At 40.0% G+C, this 23,201-nt stretch overlaps 1 protein-coding gene across 2 annotated transcripts; it reads right to left on the reverse strand.

The window, feature by feature from the left end:
- Positions 1-1,626: 1,626 nt before the first annotated feature.
- Positions 1,627-10,152, reverse strand: MCTS1 (MCTS1 re-initiation and release factor). 2 transcript variants are annotated; one of them, XM_008019466.3, is made up of 6 exons: positions 9,829-10,152; positions 8,519-8,671; positions 7,899-7,996; positions 5,661-5,794; positions 2,932-2,999; positions 1,627-1,831 (listed from the first exon to the last, which is right to left on the reverse strand). In XM_008019466.3, the coding sequence occupies exons 1-6, from the start codon at positions 9,837-9,839 to the stop codon at positions 1,750-1,752; spliced, it is 546 nt and encodes a 181-aa protein (XP_008017657.1). In that variant the 5' UTR covers positions 9,840-10,152; the 3' UTR covers positions 1,627-1,749. The 2 variants fall into 2 exon arrangements, with proteins under 2 accessions (XP_008017657.1, XP_008017656.1); XM_008019465.3 differs by lacking the exon at positions 9,829-10,152 and adding an exon at positions 9,207-9,377.
- Between the last annotated feature and the right edge of the window lie 13,049 nt (positions 10,153-23,201).

Here is a 23,201-nt window from a genome sequence, read left to right on the forward strand (position 1 = left end):
CTGGGAGACCCAGCTGGAACAGCCAGCCAAATGATCTCTCTCTTTTTGCTATTCACCCTCACCTTTCTCACCAACTTCTAACTGTAACACAGGTCACCACAATCTTGTATATGTCTGTATCCATCTGAAAAATAAAATCACATGTCGTATATTGGTAAACAACCAAATGAAGATGGCTAAGACACTAGAATAACAGCAAGGTTATCAGGAAGAAAAATGGTCTTTATCAAAAAAAAATCCACAACTGCGCTTTTAACTCCCCAAACAGATTACTGTTCTTACTAAAGCAGGTCCATGTCCCTCATATTCCACTTATAGAAGATATACATTATTTGAAGAATCTAGTGAAGACCCAAATCCAGATGTTCTGGGCATCTGTTTGGTATGACTTTACTCAAAAGAAGGCACTAAAAAAACTGAACCTGAATCTGATCAATCTTACTTGTTTACAGGATACACAGGAGGCATACAAACAAGTTAATGACTTCACGGTGATACAATCAACAAAATCCAGAATATGTGTGGAAACTTTAAAGACAAAACAACTAGATTTCTTAAATAATTTAAGGGGGAAAAGAAAAGAAAACTTATAAATTAAATAGACTTCAATAAATAACCAAATGCAATGTATGAACCTTGTGTGGTACCTATTTCAAGCAAACCAACAGTTAAGAGACAAGAGAATTAACAGTCTAGATATTTGATCATATTAAGAAACAGTTCACCTTTTTAGGTGTGATAATGGTATTATGGGGTTTTTCTAATTTTTAAAGATACATACTAAAGTAGTTATGACGCCAGGCATGGTGACTCATGCCTATAATCCCAGCACTTTGGGAGGCTGAAGGGAGGCAGATCACTTGAGGCCAGGAGTTCAAGACCAGTCTGGCCAATATAGCGAAACCCCATCTCTACCAAAAATACAAAAATTAGCTGGGTATGGTGGCACATGCCTGTAATCCCAGCTACTCAGGAGGCTGAGGCACAAGAATCGCTTGAACCCAGGAGGTGGAGGTTACAGTGAACCAAGATCACACCACTGCACTCCAGCCTGGGCAACAGAGCAAGACCCTGTTTCAAAAAACAAAACAAAAAAAAGAATAAAGTAGTTATGGATGAAATGATAGGATGTCTGGAATTTGCTTCAAAATAATTGGGGGGGGGGGGGTGGGGAGAAATAATTGAGGTATAGATGAAATAAGACTGACCATAAACTGAAACTGGGTGATGGATATGGAAAGGTCCATTATACTATTCTCCAGACTTATGAATATGTTTAGAATTTTCCATTGAAAAGTTTAAAAAAAAACAATCAACAAACAAAACACACACACACACACACACACACACACGAGAGGGAGCACTGCTGGTTCGCCTGGAGTAATAGAATAAAATTCCTAGTCTAGTTTCTAGCCCCATTTAACTAGACAGTTTCTCTAGAGGTCTACCATAAAGTGGCAATCCATTAACCAAGTCCTGCTCTTCACTCTTGTATCATTAGCCTAAGAAAGGACGTTAAGTTGTCTGAGTTTGGTTACTTACCAGATACCTTTTAATGTCCAAGTTTGCTACCCAATTTTAACTTGAGTTTAAGAAAACTTAAAATAATTTCTGAAGCTAACAGAATTTTAGCATCTGGTGAATTTATTCAGCATAACCACAGGCATTATCTTCATGCTGTCACACACAGACACAAACACAGATACAGCACAATATCCATATTTAGCCCAAGTGCATTCCTTCTGAGGCTCATTTATATGTCTTCATATGCCACAGCCCATCATTTAAATAATGGATATTTTCAATGCCAATTCCTTTGTTGACTTTCTCACTGTAGAAGGGAAAAAAAACACATAAACATACTTTTATGCATTTTTATAGTCTTGTGATAAATATAATTCAAAGTATATTGTTATTTTTTAATTATTAAGCCACAAGGAAATAACTTATTGCCATCACAATTACATTGTTGTTTATATTAAACTACATTACTCTGTGGCAACTTATATCTAAAAGTGATTTTAGTGATCTAACTAGTGGGTCTATAGAACCAGAGTAACAATGTCACAAGACTAGGGGAATATCAAAGTGCTACATTAACCCTGAAACAAAATTAATACCACTAATTTGGTCATCAAATGGGTTCTAAAGTTTTTAAATATACTGCCTATGTTTTAGTAATATATCTTTACTAGTTCTCTAAATATTCTACATTTCTTGTACTACCAGGTCACAATATAAGATAAATACTGTGTGGTGGTGAGATATATCAGTTTTTAAAACTAGCAGTAATGACCAGGCACAGGTGGCTCACACCTGTAATCCCAGCACTTTGGGAGGCCAAGGTGGGTGGATCATTTGAGGTCAGGAGTTTGAGACTGACCTGGCCAACATGGTGAAACCCCGTCTCTACTAAAAATACAAAAATTAGCTCAGCATGATGGCGCACGCCTGTAATCCCAACTACTTGGAAGGCTGAGGCACGAGAATCGCTTGAACCCGGGAGGCAGAGGTTGCAGTGAGCCGAGATCGCGCCACTACACTCCAGCCTGGGCAATAGACGGAGACTCCATCTCAAAAAAATTTAAAAAAATAAAAATAAAAATAAAATGAAGATAGCAGTAAAACATCTTCCCTCCTCCCCCAGTTTAAATTATATTAAATAAGATTCCTAAAGTACCACACACACACATATAAAACAGCTGTGTTGGTACATGGGTTCTTTTCAGTGCTTAAGAAAGACTACAATCCTGAAGACAAAATAGGTTTCACTGGCTTCCTAAGTGTTAGGAAATATCAGAAATGAAGCTTCTGTGCTTGGATATTTGTGTAATGTGGTATACATGACAGCAAATTTCACCTATAATTCTGATGCTTCCTGGGTTGGTTACCCATATATCAAAAGTTAAGGGGGCCTAAAGTAAGACTTACATGTCTTCTGCAGACATCTTCATGACTCCAACACATAGAGCATGCTGTTTTCCTTCTGCCATGATAGCCTGAAAGAACACAGCTAAGAAAACTATTTATCAAAATGCCTTGGGGCCTCCCCATCAAGGGAAAGGTGTCAAATAATGATCACGTTACTAGTTAAGCCACTTGGAACACCTCTTGTGTCTTCTCCTAGACCATTAACTCCTTGAGAGCAGAGACCTAGCAGAGTCTGTGGGTATACTGTACTCAGTAAATGCTAAATGAATAAATCTAATAACCCCTTTTCTTTCAAGTCAAACGTTAATACTATAACCCATGCCCACAAAACCAGAATAAGTCACACAAAAAAAGGAGTAAAATTTCTTGCACATAAATACTAAAAGCCATGAAATCAATAAATATTAATTGTTCTGATTAATTATTCTGATCACTGAATGCTGGGGGTTTTTGTTTGTTTTTGAAACGGAGTCTCACTCTGTTGCCCAGGCTGGAGTGCAATGGCGCAGTCTTGGCTCACTGCAACCTCTGCCTCCCAGGTTCAAGCAATTCTCCTGCCTCAGCCTCCCGAGTAGCTAGGACTACACCACACCCGGCTAATTTTTGTATTTTTAGTAAAGACGGGATTTCACTATGTTGGCCAGGCTGATCTTGAACTCCTGACCTCATGATCCGCCTGCCTTGGCCTCCCGAAGTGGTGGCATTACAGGTGTGAGCCACCATGGCCAGCTGTTTGTTTGGTTTTTTGAGATGAAGTCTTGCTCTGTCACCCTGGCTGGAGTGCAGTGGCATGATCTCGGCTCACTGCAACCTCTGCCTCCTGAGTTCAAGCAATTCTCCTGCCTCAGCCTCCTTAGTAGCTGGGATTACAGGTGCACACCACCCCACCCGGCTAATTTTTGTATTTTTAGTAGAGACGTGGTTTTGCCATGTTGGCCAGGCTTGTCTCAAACTCCTGACCTCACGTGATCTGCCCGCCTCGGCCTCCCAAAGTGCTGGGATTACAGGCGTGAGCCACCACACCCAGCCTGAATGGTGGTTTTATGTAAAGGATGTTTTAAAATAATAGTTAAATTCCCAGTCTATCTTTAAGAGCCCGATATAACAGTTTCAACCTTTCTAGAAAAACCAGAGTGGTCTTGATTAACATTTGAAGTTTCTGGAATATTAAACACTGCAGTACATATTTTTAAAAGTCAAGATTCAGGGTACACAAGACCTCTCTGTACCATTTTTTTTTTTTTACAACTTTCTCTAAATCTATAATTGTTTCAAAATAAAAATTATTTTTAAAAGTAAAGACTAGGTACTAAGAAAATTTTCCATTTAAGGTTAACTCCAGAACTAAAAACTTACCAACACTTAGAGGAATCATAAATATTACAAACAAACAACAACAACAAAAAAAAAACCCGTCCTCACTTTTCTCCCTTGGTTTTCAATTCATTCAGTGTTCCAAATATATGAGCATCTATTATGCAAAAAGCATGTCAACATAAACTGTTCCTAGAATATAAACATACAACTTATACTACCCCTTCACTGTAACTGCCCCAACAGAGAATATCTTTTTTTTTTTCTTATTCTTATTCTTAAACACACCCCTGCCCAGGCGTGGTGGCTCACACCTGTAATCCCAGCACTTTGGGAGGCCAAGGCGGGTGAATCACCTGACCTCAGGAGTTTGAGACCAGCCTGACCAACATGGTGAAACCCTGTCTCTACTAAAAATACAAAAATGAGCTGGGCATGATAGTGGGTGCCTGTAATCCCAGCTACTCGAGAGGCTATGGCAGGAGAATTGCTTGAACCCAGGAGGCAGAGGTTGCAGTGAGACAACATCGCGCCACTCCACTCCAGCTTGAGCGACAGAGCGAGACTCCGTCTTAAAAAATAAAATAAGAGAAACACACTCTAAAAGTAATTTCCCTATTCCCACCAAGTACCATTCCTTTTCTATACCTGAGGCAAATGGCTACTTTGGCTATGATAAAGGAGAAGATGTTCTCCTGTCCAGAATAGTCACAAAAATCTATTTAATCCAGAAAATAGCTGAAACAACATGGTAGAAATGGAAATAATGCAGAATTATTCAGGTATGTCATAAGTTGAATCGATCTTTAAGGACTATCTGGGACTCTGACATTTCTCTTTGAGAAAACGTGCTCTGAGGCCCCCAAACCCAACTTTTCAAATAATTAATTTTCAAAATAAAAGTTGGAGGTTGCCAATATTTCCCACTATTCACTTCCAACACAAAATTGTTGCTTAGGAAGAGATACCTATACCTGGTGACTAAATTCTTTTCCCTTTTGAGAGGTTTTACTCCAATGTATGTCAGTAAGTCAAAATGAACATTACAGTGGCAAGTTGATATCCAAAAAGCTGATCCAATTATATCATCTATATCCTTTCCCCTCATAATCAAGAATTCCCTATTGTGTCCTAAGTCTGATAACAGTAGGCCCTGACTGGGCTGAAATGCAGCTGAGACTCTTTTGTAACTTATTCTCATTTAACTTCTAAGAAACGACCTAAGATGAGATAATTTAGTAGCAACAAATAAAATTACTCTATACAACTTCAAATGTAACCAGAAAAGCATGAGATAACAGTAACAGTAACCTTCAAAAAGTACATCTAATGTTCTCTTGAATGATACACCTTTCGCAGTAATGATAAGAGCACAATGAATACATTTTTCAGCAGTTTTAGCCTGGGAAGGATACAACAATGGTATCTACTGCAGCAGGGTAAAGCTTAGCTCCAGGAGAAGTTAAGCCTGGACACATGATATTTGCTCCACTGAGTACAAATTTGATGGCTCCTTTATCAACCTGCTGGTGTGGCAGGATAAAAGGATCTATAAGAAAAGAAATACAATATATTAATAATAACACTAATGACTCGACAGAAAAAGGCAAAGGATCTGAACAAATATATCCCCAAATTACAGTAATCTAACAGATACAAAAGAAAACTCTGAAACACTATCATTTGTTTACCAAATTGGTAATCTTTTTTGTTTTTGTTTTTGTTTTTGTTTTTGTTTTTTTTGAGGCACGGTCTTGCTCTGCCACCCAAGCTGGAATGCATTGGAGCAATCATACATCACAATAACCTTGAACTCTTGAGCTCATGCAATCTTCCCACCTCAGCCTCCCAAGTATTCTCCAAATACCATAGTTTCAAAACTTATACTACCCCTTCCTCCAAAAACTATGGTTTTTGGAGACTATTTAATATGCTGTGGGAAATTTTCGTGATATAATGTTAAGTGAAAAATGCAAAGTAAAAAAACTATTAAAAAGATCAGTGGTTACCTGGGGTTGGGGAAGTAGGGGGAGGAAGGATGAATAGGTGGAGCACAAAGAATGTTACGGCAGTAAAACCATTCTGTATGATACTTAACAGTAGATACTTGACATTAGTATTTGGGAAAGCCCATAAAAGTGTAGAATACAAAGAGTAAACCCTAATGTAAACTAAGGACTTGCATTAATAATAATGTATCAATACTGGTTCATCAATTGTTACAAATGTATCATTCCAACACAAGATGTTATTCATAGGGGAATCTGAACTGGGGAGAGGGAACTCTGTTCTTTCTCCTTACTTTTTCTGTAAACCTAAAACTGCTCTAAAAAATAAAAGCCTGTTAATTTAAAAAAAAAAAAAAAAAAACTACAAGGGGATGAAGAGAAGTTGGTTAAGGGGTACAAAAATACAGGTCGATAAGTTCTAGTATTCGAGAGTACAGTAAGGAAATTATATTTAATAATGATTTACTATATATTTCAAAATAGCTAGAAGAATGGTAGTCTTCTCAACACAAAGATAAACGTTTGAAGTGATAGATAACCTAATTTGATCATTACACACTCTATAAAGGTATCAAATATCACATGTACCCCTAAAATATGTACAACTATTATAAATATATATAGGTGGGGGGGATACAGGCACCACAACAGCAGACAATGTACAGCTATTATGTATCAATTTTTAAAAACTATGTAACAGAGAGCCCAATTTAAAAAAAAAACATGCATTTACACACATCACAGGAAATAACTGGATGGAAGAACATTTAGTCAATGCTTTCTCATATATTGACTTTTCTCTATTAGGCTAATAGATACAAATATAAAAGATGAAAATGCTCACAATGCTTATCACAGTTTGTAAATACATATTTGTGTAATTATCTAATTGCTGTTTATTCTCCAAACTAGACTATTAGTTTTGTAAGGACAGAGACAATGTCTTTGCTTCCCATTGTATTCTCAGCACCTAGCTGAGTGCCTAGCACATAGTAAGTTCAATAAATATTTGTGTTTGTTTGTTTGTTTTTTTCCTTTTTTTTGAGACGAAGTCTCACTCTTGTCCCCCAGGCTAGAGTGCAATGGCGTGATCTCGGCTCACTGCAACCTCTGCCTCCCGGATACAAGCAATTTTCCTGCCTCAGCCTCTCGAGTGGCTGGGATTACAGGTACCTGCCACCAAGCCCGGCTAATTTTTGTATTTTTAGTAGAGACGGGTTTCACCATGTTGGCCAGGCTGGTCTCGAATTCCTGACCTCAGGTGATCCGCCTGCCTTGGCCTCCCAAAGTGCTGGGATTACAGGCGTGAGCCACCGTGCCTGGCAATAAATATTTGTTGAATGAATGAATAAATGATCTTTCTTGGGCTTTCTGGAATGCATGAGAGAATTTGCATTTTTCAGATTTACCACAAGATGGGCATCTCTTTAGTTTTACATTCATTATTACCTAGTACTAATAAATAATGAGTTAATTATCAGAAGTCACTTTAAACTTTTTGTGTCTTTCAGTATCCCCAAATGCATATTTGTTTTTCTCACCCAGCAGTATCTCATCTGATTAAATGCATATTTCTTACAAGACTTTACATTTGAATATTGCAATAAGAGTAAAATTTCAAAAAATAAAAATAAAAAACCTTACATTTGTGAAGTAATCTTAGGGTTGGATAAAAAGGCCCTTCTCTTTGTCTAAAAAAGAGTAATTCTCCATTTACTGTAAGAATTTCTATATGTTCATGGCTGTAAGACAAATGTCACAAAGTACCAAGTTAAATATTTTCTTTCAAAAATTCACAACATAAAACACACATATACAGTGATAAAGTAAACTTTTTTAAAAAGTCAGTAAAAATCCTGGCCAGAAAAATATTGTTTACATTGTTTTTCCTATCATACAAGTCCAGTAGAGAAAAAAAGAAAAATATTACCTGCTAGAACCAATTTTATTTCACATTTTATTAATTCTATTGTTAGATTCAATAAAACAATTATCTAAAGAACAAACTGAAATAAATTAAATCCAACTCTGAACTAAAACATTTAACTCTTTACTAAAACAATCAATACACAAAGCCACATTTTTTCAGGGACATAGATAATCTTTGAAAATGCAAATATTGGAGTTTTAGAGTTATTCTGTGTCTACCCCATTATTAATCTATCAATAGTTAATCTGAAAATAATTCCATTTAGTATGAGTGCAATCTAATCATTAAATATTCAGCTACAACAAACTTTATACAGACAAAAACAAAGACTTACCATCGGACTATTTTGACAGGATCTTTCTTAGGCATGATTTGATTAAGCCATGGTTCAATACCTGGAAATTGCTCTATCAATTGATTCTTAATACCCTTAATAACAGAAGTTTTCAACTGGATGCAGTTGGACACATTTTCTTTTTCATCAAATCTGCCAAGTAATTTTTGCAAGAAAAGAAACAGGCATTTCTAAGTAGAGGTATCAGAATACCTAAAGGTATTGTTCTAATTAGTCATTTCTTCCCAACCAAGTAGATACTAAAAATAATTATGAAATAATTTTTTTTTAAATACCACTTCCCTTTTACTCTGTCCAGCACAAAACCAATGTCTTAATACAATATTGAAATAAACTGTCAAGTATACAGCAATTAGCTGGGGTTGTGGGAAGGAATATGAGACATACTTTGCACCATAATCTGTAATTAGCTACACAGATGCCTTTCCTGGAAAATCTTATTCAATTCTACCCAGGAAGAAACACAGGTTCCCACCAATAATGAAACCTGTGATCAAAAAACAAAACCCTCAATTGTTGAGATACAAAAGACCAACCTAAGCATAACATAGAAAGTTGGTCCCTGCTAGGCTATGTAATCTGCTGAGATTTTTTTTTAAGTGATGACAATAATGATTTCTAAGATCCCTATTTCATTTTTGCTCAAAATTTCATGCACAAAACCCACCTTCCTTTGCCCATGCTCCCCCTTTGCTTTTTGCGTCTACCAAATCTGGAAGGCAAACCCACTAGTAGGTTCCCAAGGAATTTTTGTCTTCCTTATACTGAATAGCCTATGGGGCAATCACGTTATTTTCAAGGCAAGGTTAATCTGGCAGCTAGGCAATAGGCATGACAGGCCGCTTGCTTCCTGTCACCCAGACTCCTTCACTCCCATGACCCAGGAAGTCAAGCCTTCCTTTATTCAGTTCATAACTAATAAACATATGGCAGTGAGCGCAGGGCTCCCCTCTCAGCTACAGAGGATATGCCCCTAAATCACAGTGCACGGATGTGATTGGTAGAACCCTAGGAATGGAGACAGAATTGGGGGAGGGGGCAAAAGAGAAAGAGGGGTAAGGAGAAAAAACAATGGGAGTGGAGGGACTGAAACCCGATTGAGGACTACGGATGGAAAGCTTAAAGAAGTGTTCAAGTTGGGAGTGAGAGCATAGTACTATAGAAAACCTTAGGGAGTCAGGATGGCAGGGGCGGGGGAGAGAGAAAGAGGATCTTAGCTCTCGCCCTCTTCCCCACCCCCACCCCACCGCCTTTGTGAGCAGCCGATGGAGGCCACAGCATGTCCTTACTTCTTGAACATGATCCAAGGTGAAGGGGGCGACGATAGGGAAGGGCCCGGAATGGGAAAGAAATTGAATTTGCAAGGGTCCGGCAGATCCCCTCACACGAGGAAGGCCGGCACTGACAGTCGGAGCTGTAGTCGTTATCCGGAAAACGAGAGCCAGCCGCGCTTTACGGCTCTCAGTCAAATCTGACTACTTCCGCTCCTCTGGACTCCACGTAGGCGCTTTTGCCGGCTCCTTTTAGGCAACCGGTTCCTCTGCAGTTGGAGGTAGCTGAAAGGGCGGGACTTGACAGGGAAGAAGTGATAGAGCAATTGCAGGAAAAGAAGAATGGAGGGGGCGGGGAATCAATCAAAGTAGCATTTATGGCACTTGCGTCAGTTACGGGTTCCTCAAAGGGTCAAGATTCTTCCGTGCTTCGTTGCTACCTACCGTCAAACTAAACGATTTTTTTAGGGGAAATGGCTTTTGTCCTGTCTGAGGCAACCGAAGGATTGGTGCTTACCTACCAGCATGAATCCAGGCAACCCGCATGGCTTCATGTGAAAGTGCTGGTAGGATTGCCAGGTTTAGCAAATGAAAATACAGGATGCCTATTTAAATGTGAATTTCAGGTAAACAATGAATATTTGTTTTAGTGTAAGTACACCTCATTAATATTTTGGATATACTTGCACTAAAAATATACAGCCCTTGGTTAGCTGAATTTCATTGAACATCCTGTTTTTTTATCTTATAACCTTATTCACTGGCAACCGTACGATGCACCCATAGTTTTTTGCCGGTTTTTATTGAGACAGGTCCTCACTCTGTTGCCCAGGCTTGAATGTGGTGGTGCTATAATGGCTCACTGCAGCCTCTACCTCCTTGGCTCAAGGGATCCTCCCACTTCAGCCTCCCAAGTAGCAGGGACTACAGGCACACACCACCATGCCCGGTTAATTTTCTTATTTTTATTTTTATTTTTTTGTAGAGATGGGGTCTATGTTGCCCAGGCTGGTTGCAAACTCCTGGGCTCAAGCAGTCTTCCCGCCTTGGCATCCCAAAGTGCTGGGGTTACAGGCTTGAATGACTGTGCTCCAGTAGAATAATTCCCATAGAATTGTTACAGAAGGTAATCTGATTTAAGAGATAATAGCTAAAGATACATGTTTTACTTCAGTATTTTTTTAAAAAAGAAAGCTGATGGAGAAACAAAATTATGCCAATCAAGAGTTTCACTTTGTTTTTTGTTTTAGAGACAGCATCTCACTCTGTCACCTAGGCTGGAGTGCCGTGGCATGATCATGGTTCATTGGAGCTGCAACTTCCCAGGCTCAAGTGACCCTCCCACTTCAGCCTCCCGAGTAGTTGGTACTACAGGCATGCACCACCACACCTGGCCAATTTTAATTTTTTGTAGAGACAGGCAGGGTCTCACTAAGTTGCCCAGACTGATCTTGAACTCCTGGCCTCAAGCAATTCCCTGAACTCAGCCTCCCAAAGTGTTGGGATTACAGCCATGAGCCACTGTGCCTAGCCTAATCAAGGGTTTTGATCAGCCAAGAAATAATGGAAAAATTTAAAAACCTGAAAAGGCCCTACTCGGGAGGTGGGGTGAGTAGGCACTGACATCCAAAACAAATACACCAGGCTCCCCAGGGAGTAAATACTCTAGTCCATATTGAGGAGACGGGCCATTAGAGCAATTATAACACAAACAGTACTATGCATTTAAATGATCCAACTAACTCACTTTGTCTTGATTCTATGGTACAAACAATATTCTGATTATAATTTGGCTTCCCATGAAGATCTGCCCACAGGGAAAGAATTAACTATGTTCCAATCAAATCTGCATGAACAATTATGTTTGCATTTGTAAATTAATAAATTAGCATTCTGGTTTATACGACACTCTCTTGTGAACATCCTTAGTGAGAATCCACATTCCCAGCATCCATCAACTCTGCAACATTTAGAATACTGACATTATGAACATGTGAAACTGATGTCCAGACCCCAAGCTGTGGTTAGTGCCACACTGGCAGGATTCTTTTTTATTTTTTAATCTTTATGGGTACATAGTAGGTGTATAAATTTATGGGGTACATGAGATGTACAGGCATGCAATGTGAAATAAGCACATCATAGAGAATGGGGTGTCCATCCCCTCAAGTATTTATCCTCTGAGTTACAAACAATTCAGTTATGCTCTTTAACTTATTTTAAAATACAGAATTAGGTTATTATTGACTATAGTCACAGTACTAGTTCATTCTCACACTGCTAGAATACTCAAGACTGCATAATTTATAAAGGAAAGAGGTTTAATTGACTCACAGTTCTGCATGGCTAGAGAGGGCTCAGAAAGTTTACAATCATGGCAGAAGGGGAAGCAAACACATCCTTCTTCACAAGATGGCAGGAGAAAGAAGTGTGTGGAGCAAAGGGGGAAGAATCCCTTATAAAACGATTAGATCTCATGAGCACTCACTCACTATCACAAGAACAGCATGCAGAAAACCACCCCCATGATCCAATCACCTCCTACTAGGTCTCTCCCCAGACACGTGGGGATTATGTGGGTTACAATTCAAGATGAGATTTGGGAAATCCAAACCATGTAAGTCACCCTATTTTGCTATCAAATAGAAGGTCTTAGTCATTCTTTCTATTTTTTATACCTATTAGCCAACCCCACCTCCACTACCGAACCCCCCCATTACCCTTCCCAGCATCTGGTAACCATCGTTCTATTCTCTGTGTCCATGAGTTCAATTGATTTGATTTTTGATTCCACAAATAAGTGAGAACATGTGATGTTAGTGTTTCAGGGCCTGAGTTATTTCACTTAACATAGTGATCTCCAGTTCCATCCATGTTATTGCAAATGACAGGATCTCAATTTTTTATGGCTGAATAGTACTCCATTGTGTATCTGTACCACATTTTCTTTATCCAAACATCTGTTGATGGACACTTAGATTACTTCCAAATCTTAGCTGTTGTAAACACTGCTGCAAGAAACATAGGAGTGCAGCTATTTCTCTGATATACTCATTTCCTTTCTTTTTGGGTGGATACCCAGCAGTAGGATTGCTGGATCATATGGTAGCTCAATGTTCAGTTTTCTGAGGAACCTCCAAACTGTGCTCCATAGTGGTCGTACTAATTTACGTTCTCGCCAACAGTGTACAAGTGTTCCCTTCTGTCCACATCTCACCAGCATTTGTTATTGCCTGTCTTTGGATATAAGCCATTTTAACTGGGGTGAGATGATATCTCATAGTTTTGATTTGCATTTCTCTGATGACCAATGATGCTGAGCAACTTTTCTTTTGCCTGTTTGCCATTTGTGTGTCATCTTTTGAGAAATGTCTATTCAAATAGCTTGCCAATTTCTTGATTGTATTATTAGATTTTTTTCCTATAGAGTTGTTTGAGCTCCTTCTATATTCTGGTTATTAATCCCTGGTCAGAGGGGTAGTTTGCAACTTTGGTGATTGTATCCTTTGCTGTGCAAAAGCTCTTTAACTTTATGCAATCCAGTTTGCCCATGTTTGCTTTGGTTGTCTGTACTTGTTGGGTATTGCTCAAGAAGTCATTGCCCCGACCAATGTTGTGGAGATTTTCCCCAATGTTTTCTTGAAGTAGTTTCATGGTTTGAGGTCTTAGATTTAAGTCTTTAATCCATTTTGAATTGACATTTTTATATGTCAAGAGAGAGTCTCACTCTGTCACCCAGGCTGGAGTGCAGTGGCGCTATCTAAGCTCACTACACCCTCCACTTCCCGGGTTCAAGCAATTCTCCTGCCTCAGCCTCCTGAGTAGCTAGGATTACAGGCATGTGCCACCACACCCAGCTAATTTTTTTTGTATTTTTAATAGAGATGGTGTTTCACCATGTTGGTCAGGCTGGTCTCAAACTCCTGACCTCGTGATCTGCCCACCTCTGCCGCCCAGTGTGCTCAGATTATAGGTGTGAGCCACCGCGCCCGGCCAGTGTATTTTACTTTTCATTATAGAGACCTTTCTCTTCTTATAGTTCATTTAATTCCTAGGTATGTAATTTTACATGTGGCTATTGTAAATAAGATTATTTTTTAAATTTCTTTTTCATATTGTTCACTGTTGGCATATAGAAATGCTACTAATTTTTGTATTTTGATTGTGTATCCTACAATTCTAATGAATTTATCAGTTCTAATAGTTTTCTCATGGAGTCTAGTTTACTCTAAATATAAGATCATATCATCGGCAAACAAGGATAATTTGACTTCTTCTTTTCCAAATTGGATACCCTTTGTATCTCCCTCTTGTCTGACTGCTCTCGTTAGGACTTTCAGAATAACAGTGATGACAGTGGACATCCCTGTCATGTTCCGGATCTTACAGGAAAGGCTTTAAGTTTTTCCCCTTTCAGTATAATACTAGATGCAGGTCTATTGTATATGACTTTTATTATGTCAAGGTATGTTTTTTCTATCCCTGGATATTGAGGGTTTCTATCATGAGGAAATGTTGAATTTCATCAAATGCTTTCTCAGCATCAACTGAAATGAAAGGTTTTTATTTCAAACTGTATCACATTGATTGGTTTATGTATGTTGAGCCATCCTTGAATCCCAGGGATAAATCCCAGTTGGTCATGATGAATGATCTTTCTAATGTATTGTTGAATTTAGTTTGCTAGTATTTTGTTGAGGATTTTTTTTTTTCTTTGAGACGGAGTCTCGCTCTGTCACCCCAGCTGGAGTGCAGTGGGGTGATCTCGGCTTACTGCAAGCTCTGCCTCCCAGGTTCAGGCCATTCTGCCTCAGCCTCCCAAGTAGCTGGGACTACAGGTGCGTGCCACCATGCCCAGCTAATTTTTTTGTGTGTTTAGTAGAGATGGGGTTTCACCGTGTTAGCCAGGATGGTCTCGATCTCCTGACCTCGTGATCCGCCCGCCTTGACCTCCCAAAGTGCTGGGATTAGAGGTGTGAGTCACTGCGCCCGGCTGAGGATTTTTGCATCAATAGTCATCAGAGATATTAGCCTGAGACTGAGGCTTGTTCTGTCGCCCAGGCTGAAGTGCAGTGACGCGATCTCAGCTCACTGCAACCTCCGCCGCCCAGGTTCTAGTGATTCTCCTGCCTCAGCCTCCCGAGTGGCTGGGATTACAGGCATGTGTCACCACGCCCAGCTTATTTTTGTATTTTTAGTAGAGACAGGGTTTCCCTATGTCGGCCAGTCTGGTCTCAAACTCCTGACCTCAGGTGATCTGCCTGCCTCAGCCTCCCAAAATGCTGGGATTACAGGCAGGAGCCACCGCGCCTGGCTGTGGTTTTCTTTTATTGTGTCTTTAATCCATTTTGAATTGACATTTTTGTCTGGTTTTGGTATCAGAGTAATGCCAGTCTCATAGAGTGAATTTGGAAGTATTCCCTCCTCCTCGATTTTTTGGAATGGTTTGCGTAGGATCGGTATTAGTTCTTCTTTAAATGTTTGGTAGAATTCAGCAGTGAAGCCGTTGGGTCCTGGGCTTTTCTTTACTGGGAGACTTTTTATTACAGCTTTGATCTCATTACTTGCTTTTGTGCTGTTCAGGTTTTGGATTTCTCCCTGATTCAATCTTGGTAGGCTGTGTGTGTGTAGGAATTTGTCCATTTCTTCTAGATTTTCCAATGTATTGGCATATAGTTGCTCATAGTAGCCTCTAATGATCCTTTGAATTTCTGTAGTATCAGTTTTAATACCTCCTTTTCATTTCTGGTTTTATTTTATTTTCTCTTTTTTTATTAGTTATTCAGGCTAAATGTTTGTTAATTTTCTTTAACTTTTCAAAAACTATATTTAACTTTATATAAAACTTTAACTTTTCAAAAACCATATTTTTGTTTCATTGATCTTTTGTATTGTTTTCTTCATCTCAATTTCATTTATTTCTGCTCTGAACTTCACTATTTCTTTTCTTCTACTAATTTTGGGTTTGATTTGCCCTTGCTTTTCTAGTTTTTTGAGATGCATCATTAGATTATTTATTTGGAGTTTTTCCTTTTGTTTGGATGTAGGCACTTAGAGCTATAAACTTTCCTCTGAGTACTGCTTTTGCTGTATCCCGTAGGATTTGAGAGTTTGTGTTTCCATTATCATTTGTTTCAAGACATTTTTCCATTTCCTTCTTAACTTCTTCATTAATCCACTGGTCATTCAGGAGCATATTGTTTAATTTCCCTGTATTTGTATAGTTTCCAAAATTCCTCTTGTTTTTAATTTCTAGTCTTATTCTATTGTGGTCAAAGAAGATGCTTGATATTATTTCAATTTTTGAATTTTTTAAGATTTGTTTTATAACCTAAGATATAGTCTATCCTTGAGAATCATCCATGTGCTGAGGAAAAGAATGTGTATTCTGCAGCTCTTAAATGAAATGTTCTGTAAATATCTATTAGATCCATTTGGTCTACAGTGCAGATTAAGTTTGATGATTATTTGTTGATTTTCTGTCTGAAAGGTGCTGAAATTGGGGTGTTGAAAATGGGGGTGTTGAGGTCTCCAGTTATTATTGTTTTGGGACCTGTCTCTTTCTTTAGCTCTAATAATATTTGATTTATATGTCTGGGTGCTCCAGTGTTGGGTGCATATATATTTAAAATTGTTATATCCTCTTGCTGAATTGACCCCTTTGTCACTACATGGTGACCTTTTTTGTCTCTTCTTTTGGTTTTTGTCTTGAAATCTATTTTGACTGATGTAAGTATGGTGAATCCTGCTCTTTTTTGGTTTCCATTAGCATGGAACATATTTTTCCTCCCTTTATTTTCAGTCCATGTGTGTTTTTATAGATGAAGTGTGTTTTTTGTAGCAACAGACCAATGGGTCTTGTTTGTTCATCCATTCAGCTGCTCTATGTCTTTTGATTGGAGAATTTAGCCTATTTACATTCAATGTTATTATTGATAAGTAAGGACTTATTCCTGCCATTTTGTTATTTGTTCTCTGATTGTTTTGTGGTCTACTCTTCCTTCTTTCATTCCTGTATTCCTCTAGTGAATGTGATTTTCTTTGGTGATATGACCTAATGTCTCTATGTTTTTTTATCCATTGTATGTTTTTCAGTTTGAGGTTACCATAAGTCTTGCAAATAATAACTTATAACCCATTATCCTAACCTGATAACAACTTGACACTACACACACAAAGGAACAAACAAGCAAAACAAAACAAAACAAAACAAAAAACTAATAAAAACTCTACACATTAACTTCATCCCCACTGCTTTTTAACTTTTTGTTTATATTTACCTCCTATTGTATTGACTATGTCTTGATGAGTTGTTGTAGTTGTTATTTTTGATTGGTTCATCATTTTGCCTTTCTACCTAGTATAAGAATAGTTTACACACCACAGTTACAAAATATTCTGTGTTTTTCTGTGTACTTACTATTACCAGTCAGTTTTGTACCTTCAGGTGATTATTGCTCATTAATGTCCTTTTCTTCCTGATTGAAGTACTCCCTTTAGCATTTCTTGTGGGACAGGTCTGGTGTTGATGAAATCCCTCAGCTTTTGTTTGCCTGGGAAAGTCTTTATTTCTCCTTCATGTTAGAAGGATATTTTCATCAAATATACTATTCTAGGGTTACAGTGTTTTTCCTTCAGCACTTTAAATGTGTCATGCCACTCTCCTGATCTGTAAGGTCTCCACTGCTCCCAAATGTATTGGAGCTTCATTCAATGTTATTTGTTTCTTTTATCTTGCTGTTTTTAGGATCCTTTCTTTATCCTTGACCTTTGGAAGTTCGATTATTAAATGCCTTAAGGTAGTCTTTGGGTTAAATCAGTGTGGTGTTCCACAACCTTCTTGTACTTGGGTATTGATACCTTTCTCTAGGTTTGGCAAGTTCTCTTGTTATCATCCCGTTAAATAAACTTTCTACCCCTATATCTTTCTCTACCTCCTCCTCAAGGCCAATAACTCTTAGATTTGCCCTTTTGAGGCTATCTTCTAGATCCTGTAGGTATGCTTCCTTGTTTTTTATTTTTTCTTTTGTCTCCTCTGACTGTGTATTTTCAATTAGCCTGTCTTCAAGCTCACTAATTCTTTTGTCTGCTTGATCAATTCTGCTAATAAAGGACTGTGATGCATTCTTTAGTAGGCCAGTTGGATTTTTTTTAGCTCCAGAATTTCAGCTTGGCGCTTTCAAATTATTTCAGTCTCTTTTTAAAATTTATCTGATAGAATTCTGAATTCCCTCTCTGTGGTACCTTAAATTTTTTCTTTGTGGTTCTTGCAGACTCATGGGGTGCTGCCTTGATGGTCTTGGACAAGATCTGGGAGAATTCTCTGCATTTCCAGGCAGAGAATCTTGTTCCCTTCCCTTACTTTCTCCCAAACATAGTCTCTCTCTCTGTTCTGAGCCACCTAAATTTGGGGTGGGGTGACACAAGCACCCCTGTGGCCACCACCACTATGACTGCACTGGGTCAGACCTGAAGCTAGCATAGCGCTGGGTCTCACCCAAGGCCTGCTGCAACCTGTCCCTGGCTACTGCCTATGTTCGCTCAAGGTCCTGGGGCTCCACAATCAGCAGGTGGCAAAGCCAGCCAAGTCTGTGTCCTTCCTTTCAGGGCGATGAGGTCCCCAAAGTCCCAGGTGGGTCCAGAAGTTCCATCTAGGAGTCAGGGACTAGAGTCAAAAACCTTAGATGTTTACCTGGTGTTCTATTGTATTGTAGCTGATCCAGCACTCAAACCACACCATTCAGTCCTTCCCACTCTTCTCTACCCTTTCCAAAGGAAGAGGAGGTTCACCCCATAGCCATTGCCACCCCAGGCCACAAGGAGTACTGCCAGAATATTGCAGATGTTCCCTTAAAGCCCAACATCTCTTACGTCAGCTTGTCATGCATGCTGCCTGGCCTGGGATTCATGCATGCTTCAGGCCAGTGGGCTTCCCTCTGGCCCAGGGCAGGTCCAGAAATACCATCCAAGAATCAAGTCCTAGAATTGGGGATCCCAAGAGCCCACGTGGTGCTCTACCCCCTATGGCAATGTTAGTATGTAAGGTGCAACACAAAGTCCCCTTTACTTTTCCCTCTGCTTTTCTCAAGCAAAAGGAGTTTTGTCCCATAGCCACCACAGCTGGTAATGTGCTGAGTCTCACCTAAAGCCAGGAAGTCTCAGAGGTTCACTCAAAGACTGATGCAGTACCTGGGTATTGCTGCTGGTTATTTAAGGCCCAAGGGATCTTCAGTTAGCAGGTGATGAATGCTGCCAGTACTGGATCCTTTCCTTCAAGGAAGTGGGTTCTCTTCTGGCCCAGGGTGTGTCTAGAAATGTCATCTGGGAGGTAGAACCTGGAACAGGGACCTCACAACTCTGACCAGTGCCCTATCCTGCCATGGCTGAGCTGTTATCCTAGATGCAAAACACAAGTCCTCCCCACTCTTCCCTCTCCTCTCCTCAAGTGGAAGGAAGGGGTCTCTTTTGGAACCATGAGCCATGCAGCCTAGGGTTAGGGGAGGGGTGATGCCAGCACTCCCTTAGCCACGGCAGCTAGTGTCTCAGTATGGCGTGTGCCCCCATAGTCCACTGTCTCTGGGTTTAATTCAGCGCTAGGACTCACGACGAGTTGCAGTCCTAATGGCCTAGAATGTTCTTCAAGTTTACTTGGAGACACAGAGTGCTATAGTCCTCATTGGCGAGGTTTGTGAAAACTCAAGTTCCAAACACTGAGACTGGTGATTCCCCTCTGGCTAGGGCTACTTTAAGTGCTCCCTCCATGTGCAGGCATCAACTGAGTTTGATCTGGGTTTCCTTTCTGCTCTAACAGGACAGCACTGAGTTCAATGTCTCACAATTGCTGTGTTCTCCCTCCCCCAGCACCGGGAGATGCTCTTCCCACCAGGCTATTGCTGCTGGGGATGGGGAGGGGTGGTGTAGGCAATTCCAGGCTGTTTTTTAATCTCTTCGGTGCCTCTTTTGGCAATATGAACATGAGGGTTCACCTGATTTTTGGTTCTTATGAAGGTGTTTCTTCTGTGTAGGTAGTTGTTAACTTGGTGTCCTTGTGGGGGCGGAGTATGATCGGTGGAGCTTTCTATTCTGCCATCTTGCTTTGCCCTCCCCCAGCTTTTGTCTCTCAGGATTCTTGCCAAACGGCCTTCCTTTCCTGGCAACTCTCAAATCACCGTGGGAGCCTACCATTTAATAATAAATACATTATAAACAGCAATAAGCCAGGCACATTGGCTCACACCTATATTCCCAGCACTTCGGGAGACTGAGGCAGGAGGAAATTGCTTGAGCCCAGGAGTTTGAGACCAGCCTGGGCACCATAGCGGGACCCCACCTATAAAATAATTTAAAAATTAGTCAGGCCTGGTGGTGTGTACCTATAGTCCCAGCTACTCTGGAGGCTGATGTGGGAGGATCACTTGAGCTCAGGAGGTAGATTGCAGTGAGTCGGGATCACACCACTGCACTCCAGCCTGGGCAACAGAGTAAGACCTTGTCTCAAAAAAAAAAAAAAAAAAAAAAAAAAATGACAAAAGTATTACACTGAAAATCTGTAGTGGTAGAAGTAATAGTAACAGTTAACTTTTTTTTTTGTTTTGTTTTGAGACAGTCTCGCTCTGTCACCCAAGCTAGAGTGTAGTGGTGTGATCTCAGCTCACTACAACCTCCAACTCCTGGGTTAAAGAGATTCTCATGCCTCAGACTCCCGAGTACCTGGGATTTCAGGTGTGCACCAGCCTGGCTAACTTTTTTTTTTTTTTTTTTTTTTTTTTAGTAGAGACAAGGTTTCACCATGTTGACCGGGCTGGTCTCAAATCCCTACCTCAAGTGATCTACCCGCCTTGGCCTCCCAGAGTGCTGGGATTACAGGCATGAGCCACCAGCCAAGAAATAATAAATTTTATTTATTTATTTATTTATTTATTGTGAAGGAGCTTTGCTCTTGTCGCCCAGGTTGGAGTGCAACAGCACGATCTCAGCTCACTGCAACCTCTGCTTCCCAGGTTCAAGCGATTCTCCTGTCTCAGTCTCCCGAGTAGCTGAAATTACAGGCACCTGCCACCACGCCTGGCTAATTTTTTGTATTTTTAGTAGAGATGGGGTTTCACCATGTTGGCTAGGCTGGTCTTGAACTCCTGACCTCAGGTGATCCACCCACCTCGGCCTCCCAAAGTGCTGGAATTACAGGTGTGAGCCTCCACGCCCGGCCCATAAATTTTAATTCTATAAAAATTTCACATATGCTATCTAAGTTATGACAGATCTTACATGCATTGGAATTGATATATTAGCACATGTACAAATATATTTTAATCTACTTTTGTACACTCTGACAATCACAGAAACTAAATCTGAATGATGACAAATACCACGTTTGGTCATTAGTATTAATGTGCTACTCAGATCTGTACGTGTGTATAAGTACCTTCATTAATAACCCATCTATACAGGTACATATAAGCAGGGCCCACTTTTCACTGCAATGCATTTATGGATATTGTGTTGTAAATGGTATCATGATAAAGTGGATTCTGTTTTTCCAAGGCTGTAACTGAGGGTTTGCTCCTGACAAAGAACTTGTGTTCAAATAAATAATTGCTACAACTAACCATATGTCATTAAAAAAGAAATGCTTCAAAATAAACTTCTTCAAAAATTAAAACAATGAACTTCATTTAGTCATGTAATAGTTATAAAGGACCTTTATGTTTTAGACATACATTTTCTCTGTCCTGTAACTTGTACATAAATGTTCTGTGAAATTTATCTTACAAGGGTCCTCAAGGTACATGTAGCACAGGACACAGAAAACCCAAGTCTATCATACATTATACTAAAATAAGTAATGTAGATGTAATAAGCATTAAATATTTAACAATTGTGTTTACCTTCTTAGAATTCTGAAAGGATTTTATAGGGTCATCTTGACACAAGGCTCTAAAATGCTCCCAGGGAAGTTTGCAATAAAGCCTCCTGTTCTTTTTTATAAACTTCCTTGAGCACCAAGCATGGCACCCAAACCTTTCAGTAAACAAAGGTTTCTTTAGGAGCTAGGCCAAAGCTTTGAACACTGAAGGAGATGCTTTCACTGCAAAAAATTTGGGCCACTGCCAGACCCCTGCTCAGCCTCACATCTCTCAGAATCTATAGCCTGTGAAGTCCTCCAGTAGGTTCACATTTTCCACAAACTGCCTCTCAGCCCTTATACCTTATAGGCAGCTGCAGTCTGGCTTTATATATCCAACTAGGGCAAGACGCACCTAAGAACCACACCACTGCCCCTACCACCAATCACTCTGCAGAGCACAGGTGAGAAAATGCACTGGTCAGGCCACTGCCTGGATCCTTCTACACCTAGCAATGTAAGGAACACCAATAAAACAGCAACTCCTGCCTCCAGGTCCAAATACATCTAAATCTGGGGAGACCTGAGAGCCCCCTGTTTATCAGAAAATAGGAGGACTAACCATCTAACCAAATTTGTGATGAGCCGAACCCACCATACCTCATTCACATCCCTGTTTTCCTCTGTCATAATTCAACATGTAAGCATCCAGTTTGACATACCTGCTTTGTGACCTTGGGCAAATCACTTGAGTTCTGTGTCTGTCTGCTCATCTGTAAAATTAAGGTCTACTCTTCATGAGGTTTTATGAGGATTAAATGAAATAATCTATACAAAGCCCTGTTAGATTATTATTGTTATTATTAAGTTATGTTTAATTATTGTTGTTCTTGTCCTCTAACTGCATTCCCATATTGCTCTGTGCTTCTTCTCCCTGAACTGGACCGCCCACTTTTTTTTTTTTTTTTGCGATGCAGTTTTGCTCTTGTTGCTCAGGCTGGAGTGCAATGGTGGGATCTCGGCTCACCGCAGCCTCTGCCTCCCAAGCAATACTTCTGCCTCAGCCTCCCGAGTAGCTGGACTTACAGGCATGTGCCACCATGTCCGGCTAATTTTGCACTTTAGTAGAGACGGGGTTTCTCCATGTTAGTCAGGCTGGTCTCAAACTCCCGACCTCAGGTGATCTGCCTGCCTTGGCCTCCCAAAGTGCTGGGATTACAGGTGTGAGCCACCGTGCCCGCCCCTGACCTCCCACTTCTACCTTCACTCCTTACATGCTTCGGCTGTGCCTCCTGGAACACTATTCCATGATTAACAAACTCTTCTGCCATCCACAAACTCAACCCTGAATATCCACGTTTCTAGGTTTCCCATGAGGACGGAGCTTCCTTTACAGCCCTTTCCAGTGAAAGTGATCTATACCAACACACCGCATGTACTGCATAGGGAGGAGGTAAGGTACGTATCCTCTTCCAGCCACACTGCACCTTTCAAACCATTCCTCCTCCACTCTCAGGCAAAACCCCCTGATCCTTCTTCCTCTGAGTTT

Source organism: Chlorocebus sabaeus, chromosome X (assembly GCF_047675955.1).
Source record: "Chlorocebus sabaeus isolate Y175 chromosome X, mChlSab1.0.hap1, whole genome shotgun sequence".
In the NCBI taxonomy this organism is placed as follows: Eukaryota; Metazoa; Chordata; class Mammalia; order Primates; family Cercopithecidae; genus Chlorocebus; species Chlorocebus sabaeus.